The sequence below is a fragment of the Mesoplodon mirus genome, assembly GCF_964341445.2.
Source record: "Mesoplodon mirus genome assembly, chromosome: 1".
NCBI classification, from domain to species: domain Eukaryota; kingdom Metazoa; phylum Chordata; class Mammalia; order Artiodactyla; family Ziphiidae; genus Mesoplodon; species Mesoplodon mirus.
The window spans coordinates 12175892-12196448 of NC_138976.1; the positions used below are offsets into that span (position 1 = coordinate 12175892).

General features: G+C 37.3%; 2 protein-coding genes across 5 annotated transcripts in view; both read right to left on the reverse strand.

The window, feature by feature from the left end:
• Positions 1–20557, reverse strand: part of RABGAP1 (RAB GTPase activating protein 1) — a 151186-nt gene that overhangs the window by 64980 nt on the left and 65649 nt on the right. For all 4 annotated transcript variants that reach the window (XM_082621322.1, XM_082621325.1, XM_082621324.1 and 1 more), the window contains 2 exons: positions 18983–19076; positions 14720–14870 (listed from right to left, as the gene is read on the reverse strand). In XM_082621322.1, the coding sequence (XP_082477448.1) occupies positions 14720–14870; positions 18983–19076 (245 nt within the window). The remainder of the gene's footprint in view (positions 1–14719; positions 14871–18982; positions 19077–20557) is intronic.
• Positions 471–2181, reverse strand: GPR21 (G protein-coupled receptor 21). The gene has a single exon (XM_082628059.1). The coding sequence runs from the start codon at positions 1732–1734 to the stop codon at positions 685–687; it is 1050 nt and encodes a 349-aa protein (XP_082484185.1). The 5' UTR covers positions 1735–2181; the 3' UTR covers positions 471–684.

Sequence of the window (20557 nt, forward strand, 5' to 3'; positions counted from 1 at the left end):
ACCACTGAACCGCCAGGGAAGTCCCCACCACTGAACCGCCAGGGAAGTCCCCTCAAATTTTAAATTAATGTTTAAGTTTTCACATTATTCACTGTATTGAGAATTCTCTCAAGAGAATAAGACATAAAACCTTTGACTTTCTGAATGACAGTGTGGAAACCTGCAGGGTAGTTACACTTTGACAGATGTAAAGAAAATTTTAAAACCCTGTTAATTCATCACTGTATTTTAATATTTCCTGTTAAAAGAAATCAATTGTACATGAAGCTCAAACAGCTGGAAAGAACCCAGAAAAGCAACAAGAAAATGATGACTTTAAAAAATGCTGATGCTTTTCACACCCAGGTTCAGTCATGCCAGCTGGAGAGAGGTGTTAGATATGGCTTTATTCATTTTAAGTCTGAGAAATACAGTCATTTCCATGACATTATGGAAATTGGAACCAAGAGCAATTTATCTTCATGGTCCTGATTCTTCTCATTCGAAAGCATTAAAAAAAATCTTTTTTGCAAACTTAAAAGGTATTTTGGATGGATCATTTGTTAACTATTGCTTAGAGTCAAACTATTTTGTCCCATATTTCCCAGTGAACTAGAAATACAAAAAGATAAAAAGGAAACACACACACACACACACACACACACACACACACACAACACACAGTGACCCAATATCTGAACCACTTCAGACATGAAATCCATTAAGGGGGCCTTTGCTCCTAGCTGTGTAAGGGTCTTTAGCTATCATCTGACTTGCACAAGAAGTACACATGGCCCCTGAGAGGCGCTTTAGTCCCCTTTGGAAGACACTGTTGGAAAGACTGTAAATGACACAGTTGCAGAAACTATTACTAATAGCAAGCCAGGTGGTCAAGAAGGATGCGAAGCGGTTGCTGTGGCCAGTGGAGCTCTCCAGTAAGAAGTAGATGATGTATGGCAACCAGAGGATGTAAAATACACTAGTAATTCGGAACAGGACCATGGCATAGCGCTTATCAGGACAGGCCTGCACCTCCCCAGTCTCCCCACTCTGGCTGCTGAAGCGGGCTTGCCTTTCGCTGATTTCCTTTGTGTGCTGTTGGCAGATGCGGAAGATGTTGAAATAGGTGAAGCACACAATGAGGGCTGCTGGGGCATATAACATCATCACGATGAACAGGGTGAAGTAGGGGTCGGTGTGCCAGGACTCCGCACACCACTGAAACACATCTCCATGATATCCAGGTTTGCCCCAGTGGAAAAAGGAAGGCAGGAAGACCAGGGTGGAGTATAGCCAAATCAGGAAAATACACAGACGCAGTCTCCAGGGTGTAACCAGGGTATTATAGGTTAGAGGCTTAGTGATGGCAATATATCTATCGATGCTGATACAGGCCAGAGAGGCCATGGAGACACTCTTCAGAACTGATACTACAAAACCAAATACCTGGCAAGTCAAGGACTCCTCTACTGGAAGCGGGTAGTGGAGGAGTGATAAAGAAGGGACCAGGCAGCTTACCCCAACCAAGAGGTCAGCATATGCCATAGTCTGGATAAAATAACTTGTAGTATGGTGGTTCAACAAAGGTGCACAATGAAATACAAAAATCACAATAATGTTGCCAGAAATAATCAACACAGTTAGAAAGACAATAATCAATACTTCCAAAAGGCAAAAATTGACAGTTTCCAAATAGCCAAATGCCAAGAGGCAAAAAGGGTGGCTGCTCTGATTACCATCCAAGGTAGAGTTCATCTTGAGCTCAGGAGTGATCTCTCACTTCATGCTGCCGCTTGGCTGCTGCCAACAGTTCAAAGGAGCAGCTGCTGTCATTGCGGTCAGCTCTGTGTGTCTGTAATAATGCCCGAGGAGCCTTAGTCCCCAAGCTCCCGATGCTGCTGCTCTGGTGCATTGCCTGCAGTGCAATTCCCCTTTAAATCCTTCTTGGAATAGGGAGAACCAGCAGCAGTTGTCTGGCCAGTCCGAGATGCGGCCATAGTACCAGGTTTACCATACACATAGCACCAGGGGAGTAAGGCAAACTCTGGGTACAATGTCTTCAGGCCAATGAGGGCAGGGGGTAGGGGCAGAAGGGAAGGGAGGAAGATTAGGACTTCAGCAGGAGTTGTAATGAGTCTCCTCTGAACAGCTGATAGAAGAAAAGGAAAGAGCGTTTTACATTTTGCATCCAATGCCCTAATCAAGAACCTGGCTAGCTCGAGCTGGTATCACCCCTCCCACTCTATCCCACCCCACCCGGTACAACTATTCACGGCTACCCTCAGTAGCACCCCACATAACTGGTCCTTACTCTACAGAGGAGGCACAGCAACAGCAAGCTTTCATGATCAACATAAAACAAAATCAATCGCAAGTCAGATCAATCTAACCCCATTTCCTTTCATTTGAGCTTTTCGGGGGAGAAGAGGAATCTGCTTACAGAATTTAATTACCATGAATAAAATTAGGCAAGATAACTTATTTTCTTCATTGATTCCAATGTAATATTTTGCCTCTTAGAAAACATTTCAACAGCATTGATCTGTCTAGCTCAATTTCAGAGTATTACCTGTAATTCAGCATGCTGCGATCCAAACAAAAGCCACAGAACACCTTAACAGAAAGCCTTGCAAAGCAGGAATGTGCCTCAGCCCCGTTTACTGCAGAAATGAGACACAGAGGGAGGGGATAAAGGAGTAGGAGGGGAAATAGGGAGAAGAGGGGCTTGGGAAAAGGAAGAGGCGGGGGAGGGGAAAGAAAACGCCTGTGCGCGCACACACTCCGGCATCTTTAGCAGCTCATTAGAATTCATTGCCAAGAGGTGCTCCCTGATTTCCAGACTGCACAGTGGGGGAATAACTTAATATGCCTGCAGGGCAGTGTTTGAAGGCTGTTTCCTCGTCTGTCTGGAATCCCCCTCTTAGTAGATGGAGCAGAATTCAGACTGCTTGTAAGGAGAAGAGGTAGTAACCAGGACAGACAGAAAGCCAGGAATTAGACTGAAACACACTGCCAGAGGGGTAACGGTGAGAGGAAATTCCTATTTTCTTGTAGCATTTCCCACAGAACAAAGAGCAATGTTAAAGAATGAAAGTGTGTTAACAGTGCATGACAACTGAGGAATCATAATTCAGCACAAGAAGTTCTAGCTAGAAGGCTACATATTTAGCATTAATTTTCTCTCATGATTCACTAAATATGGATCTATTTTAAGAAACGTGACCAAAATAACAAACAAACTTAAAAATTAGGTTTTCAAGAGAAAAAATATAGAAAATCCCATCTACTCTGAATATTGCAGAAATAGCACACACAAAGAGGAATTACATTGTTCCTGTATTCGACACTATCCTATGGTTTTGAGATGCCATTACTTGCTTCTAGTTTGCTGAGAAGTGGTACACAAATATACAAACAAAAGATGGACAAGAAAATGCACCCACTTCCACCCAGGTTTGAAAATTGCAGGAAGTTTCATGGTACAAACTAGCTTTGTATCTTAGAATATACAATCTTGTTTGTGCTTACTTAACACAAGGCAAATTGGGATTTTATTGTGGCTCTTCAGGTGATGTCATAAGTGATGACAATTTTCAGCTAATTGGGAGTGTAAAATTATGACAATTTTTAATTAATTAGAAATGTGTATTTTTAGTACCTTTTCCTCCAGGTATCTTTGGTCTCTCAATTCACCCTTCAAAGTAAAGTTTCACATAACTCAGTAAAATAAACAAATGTTGACATTTGTAAACATTCCAGAAGGTCTGCACACCTGGATGGAGATATGTTATGTGATCCAACTTTCATTTTTTATCTGTTTCACACACATGCTTTCTCATTGCAGGCAACGGTCACTCAATTACATTTTAAGATCTGAAGCGCTGTGCTTACTACACGAAGGCAAGGAACTCAAAAAACCTACTGAGCATAAGCTTGATAGCTGTAATTGACAGGTCTTACTGGAAAAGATGGCAAAGTGTGGCACAGCAAAAAGACCCATGGCACTGAACACCCATCTGGCTCAAATCCTTGCTTCCTTGCTCTAATATTACTTAGCCTCTCTTAGCCTCAGTTTCATCATCTGTAAAATGAGGATCACACTCCCTATTTCATGACGTTGGTGAGAAATAAAGCAGATAATGTATACAAAAGGCTTACCAATACTTAGTACAGAGGGGGTATATAACTTTACTTTCTTCTCACACAACCTCAAACAGCCTTCCTAAATAGTCTGTGTTTTCCCACCAGTCCTATTGCATTGCTTGAGGCTGGGGCTCTTCTGAATCCTAAGTGCCCTCTCTTACTGTGACTGCCCAGTTCTAAGGGCAATAACAACAGTTATTTTGATACTTTGCTGCCCTGCATTCCTCAAATACATTGAGGCTATACATATGTAAGGCAAGAAGGAAAGATGATATGGCACTAATTATTCCCACTAGACAAATAATTTCTCTGCCTATGTCTCAAAACCTGACTTCACTCCTGAGTTCCCCTTTCCTTCTACAATTTGCCTGCTAGTCACACATCTTCTACCTGGATGTCCTACAGAGACTTCAACCACAGCTTGACCAAAATTAAATACATTTTTTCCCACCAAATAAGACTCTTTTACTTTTTTTCTCACATTTTCCCAGGCACTCAGTTATGAACTCAGAAATCATCTTGACCACTCTCTCCCTTAATATACCATTCTTAGTTACCACATCTTATGAATCTATTTCTATAATGGCTCTCAAATTCATTTCCTCCTTTCACTTTTTAATACTTTAGGCTATCATTAAATATTGTCTGGACTTCTAGTCTTGTTCATTTTTCTAATCTATTCATTTCTGCCTCGTTAAAATATCCAATAGCACACGCTTCATTATGGTTATTATGAACTCCATTATTCAAGAAGACTCAATGGCTCCTACTGCCTTTCCAGTCTGATCTCACTATACCGAAACCCCCAAATACCTTGCCCACCAGCCAAACCAGGTTACTCAATATTCTATACATTCGACATAGACTTTATTTTTGAACTTCCATGTTTTGAGTGCTTAATAAATATTGAATCTGAGAGTTATATTTCAATAAATGGAAAAACCATTCACCAAAGTCAAGAGTCCAGGCTTTTTTAACTACTTGTAAATTTGGGCATGTAACTTATTCTTATTCCATCTCAGGTTTCTCATGTATGAAACTAGACAGTTACAACGATAAAAACAGGTATTACATTAACTGATAATTTTAAAGAATTAAAAATGTTATAAAAATGCAACGAAAACCACAAACTGTTACAATACCATTAGTCCAATAGTAGTTCTTTCCATTTTGTTTCTATTTTAGTAAAACCACTGTAGGAGCTATAATCAAAATATTCATACTAGGAGTTAAAAGAAAATAATCAGTCAAAAGTTAAATGTTTTGTTTTGGATTAAAGGACACCATTTTCTCCAGAGGAGACAAATTACTAATGACAAGGGGAAGCAATAAATCTATGTCCTCACAAAAATCTATACATACACTTCCCTTTTAAAATAATGCAGTCACATGATTTTTTTTAAATAAAAGAGTATTTCTGTATATATGACTGGAAGAAAATACATTAAAAATCAATTCTACTTTTCACTGGATAGTGGGATTACAAGTGATTTTTAATTTCTTCTTTATGGTTTTCTATGTTTTGTGAATTTGCTAATTTCTATGTGCTATTTATACAATCAGGTTAAAAAAAAAAAAGCCTAAGTAATATATAACATGTCCCTTTTGGTAAAGCTAACAAAAAACCTGGCCATATGATGCCCTCCCAGAGCCACACTAAATAGATGATGCCAGGTTAGGTCACCTACTGCATGGTGCTCAGTTCCACTTGTCCTTACGCCATCACTGCAACATTCCTTCAGATGGCCTTGGTACTCAATTTAATTCAAAATAGACACCTACAGCCCCAGTTAAAAATTTTTACAGAATGAGAATAGGTGAACCATGTGAAATTGTTAATATTTAACCATTTCATTTCTGGTTAAATATTTTCTAATCTACAAAAATGGCAACTTCTATATGACTCAACCTAACACTAAAAAATTAAAATAAACAAATCACAGAACTAAAAATGAAAAATGGCAGAAAGAGAAAGGAAACACCAAGCGAAAAAGAGAAAAGATTGTTCAAATTACATTTATTCTTCTCCCAGCCTCCTCAGCAGTTTATCTACTGTAGATGGAAAAGGATCAATCTCAGTGCTTCAAATTCGTAAGATTCACTTCTGGGCATTATCTATCACTTATTATTTAGTAAAAATGAGCTTTAAATGTTGATTTATTTAATTAACATATTATTTTAGTTCAGCTGATGTGGGTGTATTTATATTGATGTCATTCCAAACCCAATTTAATTCCTCCCTCTCCCTCATCTCGCACATTCATTCAATCACCAAGTGCCAAGGATTCTACCTCTGAAATTTCTCTCAAGAAGTTATCTCTTTCTCTATCCCTTCTGCCACTAAAACAAACCAAGTGACAATTATCTCTTGCATGAATTACTAACAGGTTTTGCTGCAATTAATCTTACTCCATTCTAACTCAATGATAATATAAATAATAACAATAACTAAGCGGTTAATTTATACTTACCAGGGGCTATGAATTGTACTAAGTGTTTTCATGCATTATCTAAGTTATTCTAACAACTCTACAAATAAGATACTATTATTATCCCATTTTACACATAGGAAACAAAAGGTTTAATGCTAAATTGCCCAATGTCAACGGCCTGAATACAAAACTAGGATTTGAATCAAGACAATCTACCTTTAGATGGACACACTAAATCACTTTGCATACTGCCTTCCAAACCTGAATATATGATTTGCCTACTTAAAATGACTTCCTATTGCCTGAGATATTAAATATGCCTTATTTAAGCTTTCTAAGATCTGGCTCCTACCTACCTTCTCTGGCTTTACCTACTTTCACACTCTGAAATTGCCAAGCTCTTTATCACCCTTGAGAACATGCTTTTCCCCTTGACTTTTAACACCACACATGCCATGCACACATGCCCCACTATCCTACCACCACAATCCCCCTCCTTGGATAATTCTGAACAAGAGAACTTTTTGAACCCTTAGATGAGAAGTCCTTGTCATTTGCTGCACAACAATATGTATCTTCTTTTCTATAACCCTCATGCAACTTTATTCCAAATGGTTAGTTAATGGCCTATTTCCCTCATTAGACTGTAGATTCCCCCAAACCTGAGAACAGGTATATTTTATTCATGGGCATATCCATAAGACCTTAACACACGGCTGGCACAAAGCAGGCTTTCAAAGGTATTTCTCATTGACTAAACAACAAATGCCTAATAAAACAACAGGCATTTGTTTTTGGATGGGAAGACCTTTCAAGTAAAATCCTAGTATGGTAACAGCTTAATTCACCCATAATTATTAGGTCGATGCATGTGAAATTGCCTATTTGCAAATCAAACATTGTCAGATATCAGCAATTTTAATATGACCAAACCTAATTATGTTTTTATAGTCTTATAATTCAGAAAAAATTATAGTCTTATAATTCAGAATCTTCCTGGACAGATATGACTTACAAAAACTCATCAGATGGTAAATGAATTTACAAAGATGGGATATAGGGACTTAAAAATTATTTTCACAAATAACAATTTAAAGGAATAGTATCTCAGTCCATTAGGAATGCTGTAACAAAAATACCATAGACTGAATTGCCTATAAAGAACAAAGTTATTTCTCATAGTTCCGGAGACTGGGAAGCCCAAGATCAAGGTGTTGGCAATTCGGTGTCTGGTGAGAATCCACAGTCATCTTACACTGTGTCCTCACATGGCAGAAGGGGCAAGGGAGCTTTCTATGGTCTTTTTTTTATAAGGATACTAAACCCATTCATGAGGGCTCTACCCTCGAGAGGCCCCTTAAATCTTGACTCTCCTCTCAAAGGCCCCACCTCCAAACACCATCACATTGTTGGGGGTGGGGGTGGTGTTAGGGTTTCAACATATGAATTTTGGGGAGACAAGAACATTCAGTCTATATGGCAACTGCTATAGGGAGCAGACAATAAAGTTCCAAAAGTCCACTGGCAATCTGTTTTCTTACAGAATCAGATAGCAAGAGTACTGAGTTGGAACCAGTAGAATCACAGGCTATTTGGGGGGCAGGACTCAAACATTCCATTTCATTTTTCCAGAATGTTAAAGCTTAAAGGAAACTTAAAGGAAGCTCAACCATTTACTTCAGCAACCTCATTTCACCAGAGAAAAGGAAATAGTCAGAACCTCATCTGAGTTCACGTAAGCCAGTGGCAGAGCTGAAACTAGTACCCAGACACTTCCTAACTTCATGGCCAGTGCTCTTTTTGCTAACTTGATCCCCTTTTTGTTTAGTATCCACAGGAGGTTCTTATGATTAAATATTACTGAATCCTTGACTATTACCAAATCGACCAGGAAGAGATTTTTAATTAAAACAAAACAATCTGCATAATAATGAAGTTATAATTAGATATTTAAATTATTTTTCCAGACTGGTAAAATGTGGCTGGGCCTCCAGGGCTTCCCTTGGACAATCAGAAATGTAAATATCGATTATTTGGCTCTGGATAAAAACTTGAAATTCATGGCAAAAGACTGTTACCACTGAGGTTTGCCACTAAAATCAATAGCAAAAACAATGCAAATAGGTTTCAGAAAACACGAGGCTGACTGGATGGAAGGAAAGAGAAACACCAGAACACGCTGCTATTTCATTATTCTTTTGTTTATTAAAAGAATCTGTTAAGGAAGCCATTCTGATGTAAATTTTTGGTACTAAGCAAAATAAATAGTCACTGATATAAAAGGTGAAAAATAACCAAAAGAAAGAAGGACCAGAGGATGATTCTGGAAGCTGGAGACCAGAAAGCACCCTCTTTTCCCTCCATTCTCAACTCCAATTTATTTGATTTACCAGACCCAAATAGCTATAGGTCTTACAGCTGAGAGTAAGACAGCCCGTAGGAGTCCCTGTGGATTACTTAGGGTTTCTTTCCCCTGTGCCTGACAAGTTCTAACTAGAGACTAGGGTTGAGGAACCCTCTGTCAAAGACCAGAAAGAACAGAAAACTAAAAATCCAGGAGTATTTGGTCTGCAGAAATTTACTCCATGAAGCCAGGGTAGGTCAATATCAAGAAGTCTATCATATGTTGATAACGTATCTACTCCATCAACAAGTTAAAGACAATCATATTCACTATTAAGTGCTGAAAAAGTCCTTCATAAAATTTCAGTAGACATTCCTAATAAAAAAAATCAAAGCCTGAGATAGAATAAAATCATTTAAATAAAATAAAAAGTATTACCAAAAAAACCCCACAATTGAATAGCATGCTTTCCAGAAGTCTGAAAAACTAAGACCATTTTAATTAAAATCAGGAACTCAATAGGGATGCTAGTTATCACCATCATTAAACACTGTCTTAAAGCTTCTATCAAATATAAAAACAAGAAAATTTAGTAGCCTGCATAAACAGTGAAAAAAGAAGTGAAACTGTTTTTGCTGCTGATATTATCATATACCTGAAAATCTTAAAAGATGCTAGTATAAAATTAGGAGGATTAATCAAAATATCAAGAGGTAGATAGATGGAGAATTAGAAAAAATTAATATCTATTCTCTGTTGTAGCAATTAGCTACTTAGAAATGGAAATCAGAAAAAAAAAATATTCCATTTGCTATAGCGAGAACAATCTAAGATAATTCTTAGGAATAAATTTAACAAAAGAGGAACAAGACATATATGAAGGCAACTCTGAAGTCTAACGGACGTAAGACCTTGACAAGTAGAAAGGCATACCATATTCTCAGATGTAAAGATATTATAACAATGTATCTTATAACCTAAATTAATATGTAAATTAAATGTGATTCAAACTAGAATCCTTATATAACCTTTCAGGATAATGGTGAGACTGGAGAAAATGACTTTAAAGTTTATATGGAAGATTAAATATGCAAAAATAGATAAGAAAAATATGAAACAGGAAACAGTGAAAAAAAAGACTTGCTTTACCGGATATTAGAACATAACTCAAAGCCAAAACAGTACTGGTACAGGAATACACAAAAATAAATAAATAGAATAAGCTAGAAATCAATCCCAGCATATATGAGAATTTAAGATATAACAAAGATGGCAGTTCTACTCAGTAGGAAAATAGAAGTAGCACAACTGGTTATCCATCTGGGAGAAAGTAAAATTGGACTGCTATCATATGCCATGTACAAAAATAAATTCCAGATGGATTAAAGATGTAAAAATATAACACGTACAATAAAAATCTCACAAGGAAACGTTGGAAAGTATATTTACAAAATCTAGAGGTAGGAGAGACCTTAACCAAGATGCAATTTTCTACATAAAAATTGAAAGTGTTTCGTATGGCGTGAAACCATAAAGTTAATATAAATCTAAAATTCTAGAAAGATATTTATAATGAAGCTACAAAGAATATAATTATGTAAAGTACTTAGAAACTGACATCTTAAAGTTAACAGAAAAATATACAAAGAGATAATTCATGGAAGAGCAAATCGCTCAAATTTATTTGTAGTCAGGGAATTGCAAACTAAAGACATACTGGCATTACTTACAACCACCGACAGCAAAAATTACAGTGATAACTAATACTGTTTGGGATATGTGTTAATAGGTACGTTCCTACATTGCTGGTGGAACTGTGAACTGTCATAGCCTTTCAGAGAGGCAATCTGGACATAAGTAAATTAAATACAAAAATTAAATAACAAGTTTAAAAAACATATTACCCTTTGATCCAACAATCACACTACTGAGACTATTCAATAAAAGTCAAAGATTTAGAACATGTGTAAGGTTGTTCAGTAAACACTATTTAGAGACTAAAAACTGGAAACAAAATAAATGCCTACCAACAGAAGAAAAACTGAATAAAAGACTGCACTGTCTTAGTCTGCCTGGGTTTCTATAACAAAACACCATAGACTGGATGGCTTATAAACAGCAGAATGTTATTGCTCACAATTCTGGAGGCTAGAAGTCTAAGATCAGAGTGCCACACAGTTGGGCTCTGGTGAAGGCCCCCTTCTGGGCTGCACAGTGCCGACTTCTAGTTGTATCCTCACATGGTGCAAGGTGGGGAGGGATCTTTCCCGAGACTCTTTTATAATGGTGCTAACCCAAGCATGAGGGCTCTGCCCTCATGGCCTAATCACCTCCCAAAGGCCTTGCTTCATTACTATGTCCTTGGTATAGTGGTTAGGTTTCAACATGAATTTTAAGGGACACATTCAGACCATAGCACCTGGTATCAATATACACAAGAATGTTCACAGCAGCTTTATAAAAGCTAAAACAGGGAGAAATAAAAAAAGCCATAAACATCTATAATAGCAGAACAGATTTTTTAAGTGTGATTTATTCATACAATGGAATATTCTCAGCAATTAAAAAAAATGAAAACAAATAAAAAACTACTGATACACTCCCAAAATGGATGAGCAAAAGAAGTCAAATACAAGTGAGTACATGCTGCATGACTGTATGATTGTTTGTAAATGAAGTTCAAGAACAATCAAAACTAATCTAGGGGGCTTCCCTGGTGGCGCAGTGGTTGAGGGTCTGCCTGCCGATGCAGGGGACACGGGTTCGTGCACCGGTCCGGGAAGATCCCACATGCCACGGAGCGGCTGGGCCCGTGAGCCATGGCCACTGAGCCTGTGCGTCCGGAGCCTGTGCTCTGCAGTGGGAGAGGCCACAACAGTGAGGGGCCCGCGTACCGCAAAAAAAAAAAAAAAAAAAAAACTAATCTAGGGAAAGAGAAGTCAGAATACAGTAAGTCCCCTACATATGAACCAGTTCTGTTCCGAGAGCGCTTTCGTAAGTCCAATCTGTTTCCAAGTCCAAGAAAGTTAGCCTAGGTACCCAACTAACACAATTGGCTATATAGTACTGTACTGTAATAGGTTTATAATACTTTTCACACAAACAATACATAAAAATACAAATAAAAACAAAAAATAAAGAAAACATTTTTAACCTTATAGTACAGTACCTTGAAAAGTACAGTAGTACCAGCTACATCACCACTGCTTTCATGCTGGCTTCTGGACAACCTGGTCTTGAAATAAAGATTCTGTACTACTGTACTCTATACAGGACTGTACAGTAAAGAACACAAAAGCACAACCCCTTGTACACGATGCACCACGTGACAATGTACGCCAGACATGTGAACAAACTTACATGATTGGACATGCAAACGTGTTTGCATCTTTGAAAGTTCACAACTTGAAGGTTCGTATGTAGGGGACTTACCGTAATGGTTTTTCAGGGGTGGCGTAGGAGTGCTTATGACTAGAAAGGGACAATAATAACTTTTTGGGGTGATGGATATATTCTTCCTTTTGGTAATGATCAGAGCAGTGTATTCATATGTAATGGAGCCGTACACTTTAAAGTTGTGTATTTTAGCCTATGTCAATTACAGCTTGCTGTAAAAATAAATTAAAAAAATTTTAAAGTAGTTTCTCCTCTCAAAAAAATTCAGAACAAATTTTTAAAATGTCAATTACAATAATATCTACCAGGTTCCTATTCGAGAAACAGATATCACCATTTTCATGGAACCAGAAATACAGAGTACTTCATGTCTTTTTTTTTTTTTTTTTTTTGCGGCACGCAGGCCTCTCACTGCCGTGGCCTCTCCCGTTGGGGAGCACAGGCTCCGGACGCACAGCCTCAGCGGCCACGGCTCACGGGCCCAGCCACTCCGCGGCATGTGGGATCTTCCCGGACCGGGACACGAACCCGCATCCCCTGCATCGGCAGGCAGACTCCCAACCACTGCGCCACCGGGGAAGCCCAGATACTTCATGTCTTTAAATTACCTCTATGAGTAGCCACACCACAAATATTTAAGAAATAATTTTTGGCCAAACATTTCAAAGGACTTCAAAATGTTATAATTACACATCCAAAATAGGATTTGCCAATCAAAGAAAAAAATCAACTAAGTGTACTTTTGCTAGCCATACATGTTGCATAACCTTGTTCTTCCATGTCTCCAATGATACTATGAGTACAACGCTCTGCCATTCTTCCATGCCTGGGGAGGTCTTTTCTGGAACCCATCTTAAACATCATATTCCTGATAAAGACTCTCCTATCCCCCCAGGCTGAATTAATCACCCCTTTTGATGGTTCCCACTGTGCTTTTCCAGACTATCACATGACTTATGTTAATTGCTTTTGTGTTTGACCTCCTAGCTCCAGCACTGTGGTTGTAATAGGCACTCAATACAGCTGATTAAACAATAACAGCAACATAATGAAGGGAAACAGAATATTAGTTCCTGAGGGAAAATACATCTGTCTGGAAACAAGATGATGAATAGAAACACTAATATTTTGAGCAAATCATAGTCATTTTTCTCAACTTAAAGGGTGGGATAGGGAGGGTGGGAGGGAGATGCAAGAGGGAGGAGATATGGGGATATATGTATATGTATAGCTGATTCACTGTTATAAAGCAGAAACTAACACACCATTGTAAAGCAATTATACTCTAATAAAGGTGTTTTAAAAAAGTCATATTTCTGCTGAGGAAAGATCTGATTTCATGTTCAAATGCTGTCCTTACCTATAAGGTTTTTTTTCTTAATTATAGTTTTATAGAGATACTATTCGCCTCATAAGGTTTTAATATATTTTTAAAAGAAGTCCCACCTTTTGTCACATTGAAAAATTCTCATTTATTACTGGGGGTTCTGAGAAATTCATTCATAATTCAGGTTTGGGATTTGCATATCATTGGAGAAACTGCTTCCTAAAGATAAAAGCTTGAAGAATTTTAGAAAACAAAAACAAAACTTATAACCAGTGCCATGGGTCCTGCAAAAGGCACAAAGCACAGCCTGACCTTGCAAAAAATTAGTTTAAATTCTTGTATACTTGTACAAGGAAAATTTCGTTGTTTCACTTGCAAAACCTTGAGCATTCATGAACTTGAGAAGGGGATACTATAAAAAATAGAATTCTTCACTTTAGAGGAATGAACTAAAAGGGAATATGGTTTAAGATAAAAGAACCATGTTCTTCCAATTGTAAAAACTAGGACTAGGCCTTATCTACAAAGAGCACATTTCTTTGAAGTGTGAAAGGGATTAAAATAAACAAAAGAGGGCTTCCCTGGTGGCGCAGTGGTTCAGAGTCCACCTGCCGATGCAGGGGACACGGGTTCGTGCCCCGGTCCGGGAAGATCCCACATGCCGCAGAGCAGCTGGGCCCGTGAGCCGTGGCCGCTGGGCCTGCGCGTCTGGAGCCTGTGCTCCGCAGCGGGAGAGGCCACAACAGTGAGAGGCCCGCGTACCACAAAAAATAAATAAATACATAAACAAACAAACAAAGGAAAGTTTTTACACGTGGCACAGCACAACTGACCTAAGAATGAAATTATGGTCAAAAGAGATTCAGATACAGGGTAGAGGCCATCTTTTGCCTCTGAGGTGAAAAGGAAGGAAGAAAACCTATGCCTTCTCCTCTGTGCCAACACTAGAAATAACTCTGGGACAGAAGTATCCAAGTTCTACTCTTACATCAGATAAAGGAATTATATAAAATTCTTAGAAATCAAATAGCCACAATGATCTTTTTATAATAAATTTCTAAAAGAACTAATGCTGAAGCTGAATTATCATCCCCTTACCTTTGTGATGAGAATTCGGTATTTTTCTACCAGGTGGTCATTGTTGTGACAACCTGCTAGCAGCTGCCAGACTTCTCCTCGAAGAGCTTCAGGAACACCGCTTCTTACTAAGGATGACAACTGCTTTGGCCTCACACTCAAGTTAAGATGCCTAAAAATAAATACATAATCCATAAGTGCATAAAAGACAGCTTCTCTAAAAGAGTGTTATTTTTATGAAAGCTAAACTAAATGATATACAAAGACTTAATAAAGGTAATATATTAAAAAAAAAGTCATTGGACTAGATGGAGCCAGTATAACTGTAAAAGATTGAGTGGAGGAAAGAATTCTGAAGTCAGACTGCTTCTTAAAGTATCTTTAAATTATTACTCTACTTTTTTTTTTTGATAAAAAGCAAAACTGGAAACCACAGCTTTATGGTTGTAGTTTGTATAAGAAAAACAAAGCAAAATTCCAATCATCTGACACATAGCCAAAGGTAAGAGCTCGACTCTGCATCAAAATTGATAAGTGAACTGTGTATTTTTATGTTTTACATTTAAATATACATTTGTTCCAAGTGAGAATAAATATAAAGATATATGATTTCAGCAGTTTTTATGACACCTTACTTCCAGTAACTTTTTTGAATAACTATGGTGGATAAGAAAGTTTCTACTGTACTATTATAACATCAAAACAAATCATTAAAGTCTCTGAGCTTCATTGATCTCATCTACAAAATGGGGGAAATAAAACAACTTTTTTGGGGGGCCGTGCTGTGCAGCATGTGGGATCTCAGCTCCAAGACCAGGGATCCAACCCATGCCCCCACTGCAGTGGAAGCACAGAGTCCTAAACACTGGACTGCCAGGGAATTCCCTAAAATACTTTTTCTGGGGGGAAATAAAACATCTTAAGGGACTTCCCAGTTGGCGCAGTGGTTAAGACTCTGAGCTCCCAATGCAGGGGGCCAAGGTTCGGTCACTAGTCAGGGAACTAGATCCCACATGCATGCCGCAACTAAGAGTTTGCATGCCACAACTAAGGAGCCCGAGAGCCGCAATTAAGAAGCGGTACAATGAAATAAATAATAAATAAAGGAAACACAGCATTAAATTATAAAAAAAAACTTGAAATGTTGGTATTAGTTTACAAAGTGCTTTTGCATATAATCTTATTTGCTGCTTACAACAACCATCTGAGGTATGAGGTAGTATCTCCAGTTCTACAGATGCAGAAAGAAGTTCAGGGAAGTTGGTTACAAGACTGAGGTAGCCTCAAACTCTAAGACCAATGAATGCGCTCTATGTTACGTCATAGCTGCTTTGTGACTTGAAAGCCACCATTACTGACGCATAAAGCAGGATCCTGACACAGAGGAATTCCTGTGACTATCAGATTTAAACAGAAGTTACTGGTACAAAATGACCACTATCAAAATACAAAAAGGTCTGAGACTTTTCTCAAAATTCTCCCAGAATACTAGCACAATAATGCACAGTACATTTAAAAATGGTTAATTCTATGATGCTAGCACCCTAATATAAGAGCTATAGATAGTTCAGTATAGTTTGGGCTTTGCTTAGAAAAAAAAAAAATACATAAAAGTTGAACAGGTGGGAGCAGAAAGGACAAAAGTAGTCCTATTACCTAATTCAAGGATTGGTACACTTTGGCCTGTGGGACAAATCTGGCTCACCATGTGTTTCTGTAAATCAACTCTTATTGAAACAGCCATTTTTTTTTTTTTTTTTTTTTTTTTGCTGTACGCGGGCCTCTCACTGTTGTGGCCTCTCCCGTTGCGGAGCACAGGCTCCGGACGCACAGGCTCAGCGGCCATGGCTCACGGGCCCAGCCGCTCCGCGGCATATGGGATCCTCCCAGACCGGGGCACGAACCCGTATCCCCTGCATCGGCAGGCGGACTCTCAACCACTGCGCCACCAGGGAGGCCCCATTTTTATTTCTTTATGTACTGTCTATGGCTGCTTTCACACTGCAACAGCAGAGTTGAGTAGTTGCAACAGAGACTATTGACCACAAAGCCTAAAACATTTATACTTGGCTCTTTACAAAAAAAATAAACCTAACCCTAGGATTATTTGATAACCCTAGCTTGATTTATATTGATGAAATTATTTTCAGAATAATTTTATGTCACTTATAATAATAACTAGCTAACTCAGCATACTATTTTATTACTGACATTAGTTCTCTTATTGACTAAAATTCATATCAAAATGAACTTGGAGAATTAGAGCACAAAGGTATATTTGTTACAATTACTGCCACTAAAATCTAATGTAGAGTTAAATAAACCAGCTTTGGGATCAGACTTGACTGTGTTAAAAATTCTGGGTGCTGTTTACTAACTAGAATTGCTGACTTAATCTCTAAGCCAGTTTCCTCATCTATAAAATTGGATACTATTTTATAAGGTTGTTATAGTTGAAACAGAGAACATAACTTAGCACAGCACCGGATACATGATAAATCTATTACTTCTTACTATGATTACTACCATTACAACATCTATTATTTTTAATCTAGAATAATCCTGAGTGGTGGTTCTACAGACTTGTATTTTGTAAATGAAGAAACAGACTCAAAAGAGTTAAGTGACCTGCCCAACATCATACAGCTTAGAAATAGGAGAGGTAGGATTTGAAGCCAGGTCTACCAGGCTCTAAAACTCCATGATATTGTGATGGTTCCTATTACAGTACACATATAATAATGATGAAAAAAATAATGAAAAAATGAATTGAAGAAGAGAAACTGTATTATTATCTCTAAAGACATAACTGAAACCAGCAAAAACAGTTTTAAACACCCTGAAAGACAGTTGAGACAGATGGAAACTTAGTTAATATATTTGAAGAAGATAAGGGTATCATTTAATCAAATGAATAACAAAATGAATAAACAAAGCAAATTCCAAGCAATTGTATAAAATGCTGGTGAGTTCATTTTATAAAACCTAAATGCTATATATAAATAATTTAAAATACGCTATTATATAACCATGTCAAGACTCAATTACATTTCTATTTTAGAGCAGAAACCTTTTTATACAGATGAAATTCCTGCCAGCAGCAGTCCAAACACTCCAAAATCACTGAACTGAAAATATATTGTGATGAGAGCATCAGCAGGTTTGTCTCCTGATTGCTAAAGGAATATCAAAAATAAATGAAAACTATTCCCCCGGGGGGCTTTTGCAGAGTTCATTTATTAAAACCACTTGTGTAAAGACAAACCATGCTTTGGTTTGCATTTTCCTCCTGTACACATCTGACATTTCCCAATGTGGAGAGTGTTTTACCAGAAGTGTAAAGCACTGTGAGAGTGCTAGAAGCAGATGATGCCCATTTGTAGTCCCATCCCTTAAGGGCATGAAGTTTTTTTTAATGCTGAGACACAGTTTTACTAAGAATAGAGTGAAGGTTTCAACAGTTAAAACTTCAGAGAAAAATCAGACTCCAAAATAACAGGTCCATGGGGAGCTAACAGACAACCCTAATAACCAGAAAGTCACAAATAGAAAACTACTCAGATCACTTTCAAGTTCAGCTCTTTTCAGCATATACAGGCATCCTACACAATGGGGAAAGGAAACTACATAAATGTCTCACCAGTTTGATTTATCAGAGTGTCTCTGATACCATTAATAAATACCTGAAAGTAGTGTGCTCTCTTTAGACAGCCTAGAGGATAGTGTTTAATGTTGTTGTCAAACCATCTTTTGAGCTGATGAGAAATTCCTGAATTTTACAAGTGTTAGTAGGAAAAGTAATTGGTAGAGCAATTAATATATACCATGTTTATAACATGCTGTTCTGTCACGTGAGGCATATAACACAGATAAGGAAAAATCCCACCTGGAGTCTCTTACCATGGCTCTATGCACTGTGTGAGCATCTTCTAAACCTGATTATTGTGTACAGTCTTAACTACTGTGTATTATCTTAACCAGTCAGTGGTTCCTAACCACTTTAATACAAATGACTTCTTTCCTTGTTTATTCTCCCCATGTTTTCCATGTTTGAATAAATATTTTCTGCAGCAATGTGAATTTATTAGGTTTCTGATATTTTGAAAGTTGATTTCAGATCTTCACTACTACCTTTATAAACCTCTAAAAACAGAGATTCTAGAATGTGAACCTCATACTTAGGTTTTTATTATTGGCTCCAAAATTCAATAATGTTAGGTAAAATGCCATACCCATAAAATAAGAATTACAGGTGAAAAGGAGAACTATTTTATTACAACTTACCATTTAGACAGCAGTTCTCCCCATGTTTCAAGAATTTTCTCTGCACATTCTTTGGATACATCACCAGATCCACTCAAGAGAGGTTCATCATTATCTTTAATAAACAAAACACACAAAAAAGGGTAACAGAGGTGGCTATGCTAGCCAGAAGAATGACCTGGAAACGTAACAGTCAAATTTGAAAGATTTTACTGGGAGCATAGTATCATAATTTCTCTCTTTTAGTATACAGTTATAAGTACGAGGAAAATAAAAATGGTCCTAGGTGGAATGTTGTTGTAATCTCTTTAATTCTCTTTTGCTTTTCATACAGGTCTATATTATGTCAACTGCAGAAAAGAGCCATATAATTATAAAATGATAGGACTCAAAATATGAGTATGTTCTCTCACCTATTCCAAAGCAAATAGCTTTATACATGAAAATATATCGCAGTCTTATGTATAACAGTTAAAATTACAAACCACCTAAGCATAAGCTACAAAAATAAGAAAGCAGAGAATGTCAGAATTATGATACATGTTTACAATGTAAATTTGTGTTGACACTTGTTTACATAATGATCTGGCAAAATACCACGTAAAATAAACATAAGAGCTATATCTTCATTATAATCTATGCTAAAAAACAGAAAATAGTCTGGAATGAACTATACCAAGACATTAACACTGAGTGATGGAATTATGATTTTTTTTCCTCCTTTATGTTTTTATGACTTTCTAAATTTTCTACAATGACATAATTTATAATAGAAAGCACAAAAATATTTTTAAAACGGACCAAAATGAATCATTTCAAACTGAGTTCAAATAATTAGGAAATGTAAATTTGAATACGAAGCCAAAGATTATAAGACATAAAGACAGTGAAAAAAGTGGCAATGATAAAGGCATGTGAGACAAATTGAAAAGTGTAATGAAAGTAGGGGGAAAATATGAACTAAGACTTACTTAATAATCTTTTGTTGGACACTTGGTGAGTTTTCAACTTTTTGCTACAAATAATATCAGGATGAATATATCTCATTGCTTTTATTGGGTATATGCCCAGAAGAGAACTCCCTGGGTTAAAAAATGCATGCTTTTAAGGATTTTGAAACTTACTGACAAACTGCCTTCCAAAATGGTTTTACCAATTGATATTTGCACTAGTTGGGTACAACAGTACTTGTTTCCATGTGTCCTCAACCAATGCTGTATCTAGATTTTTTGGTTTAACCTGCCTTAAAAAGTTTTGATCTTTACACCTCTGATGATTACATCATGAATTGGCATCCCTTTAGAGATGGCATATCTGAGAGCACTGATTTTAAAGGCTCAGAAATCCAGGATACTTATTATTAAACTTATTTACATTATAATGCCTTGAACATTGTCAGCAGTTTTCATAGTGAGTTACGGAAGAGGACAGACTGAATATAAGTGAGACCTCTGCAGATAGATAAGGAAAAGAGAAAGCCTCCAGTGCACTAAGATAAACTTCCCCTGCTTCATTATTTTGCCAGAATTGGCTCTACTTTCTAAATGCCTCAAGTAATTCTCTACTCATTAAAAATGCCAATAAAACACAACGTCT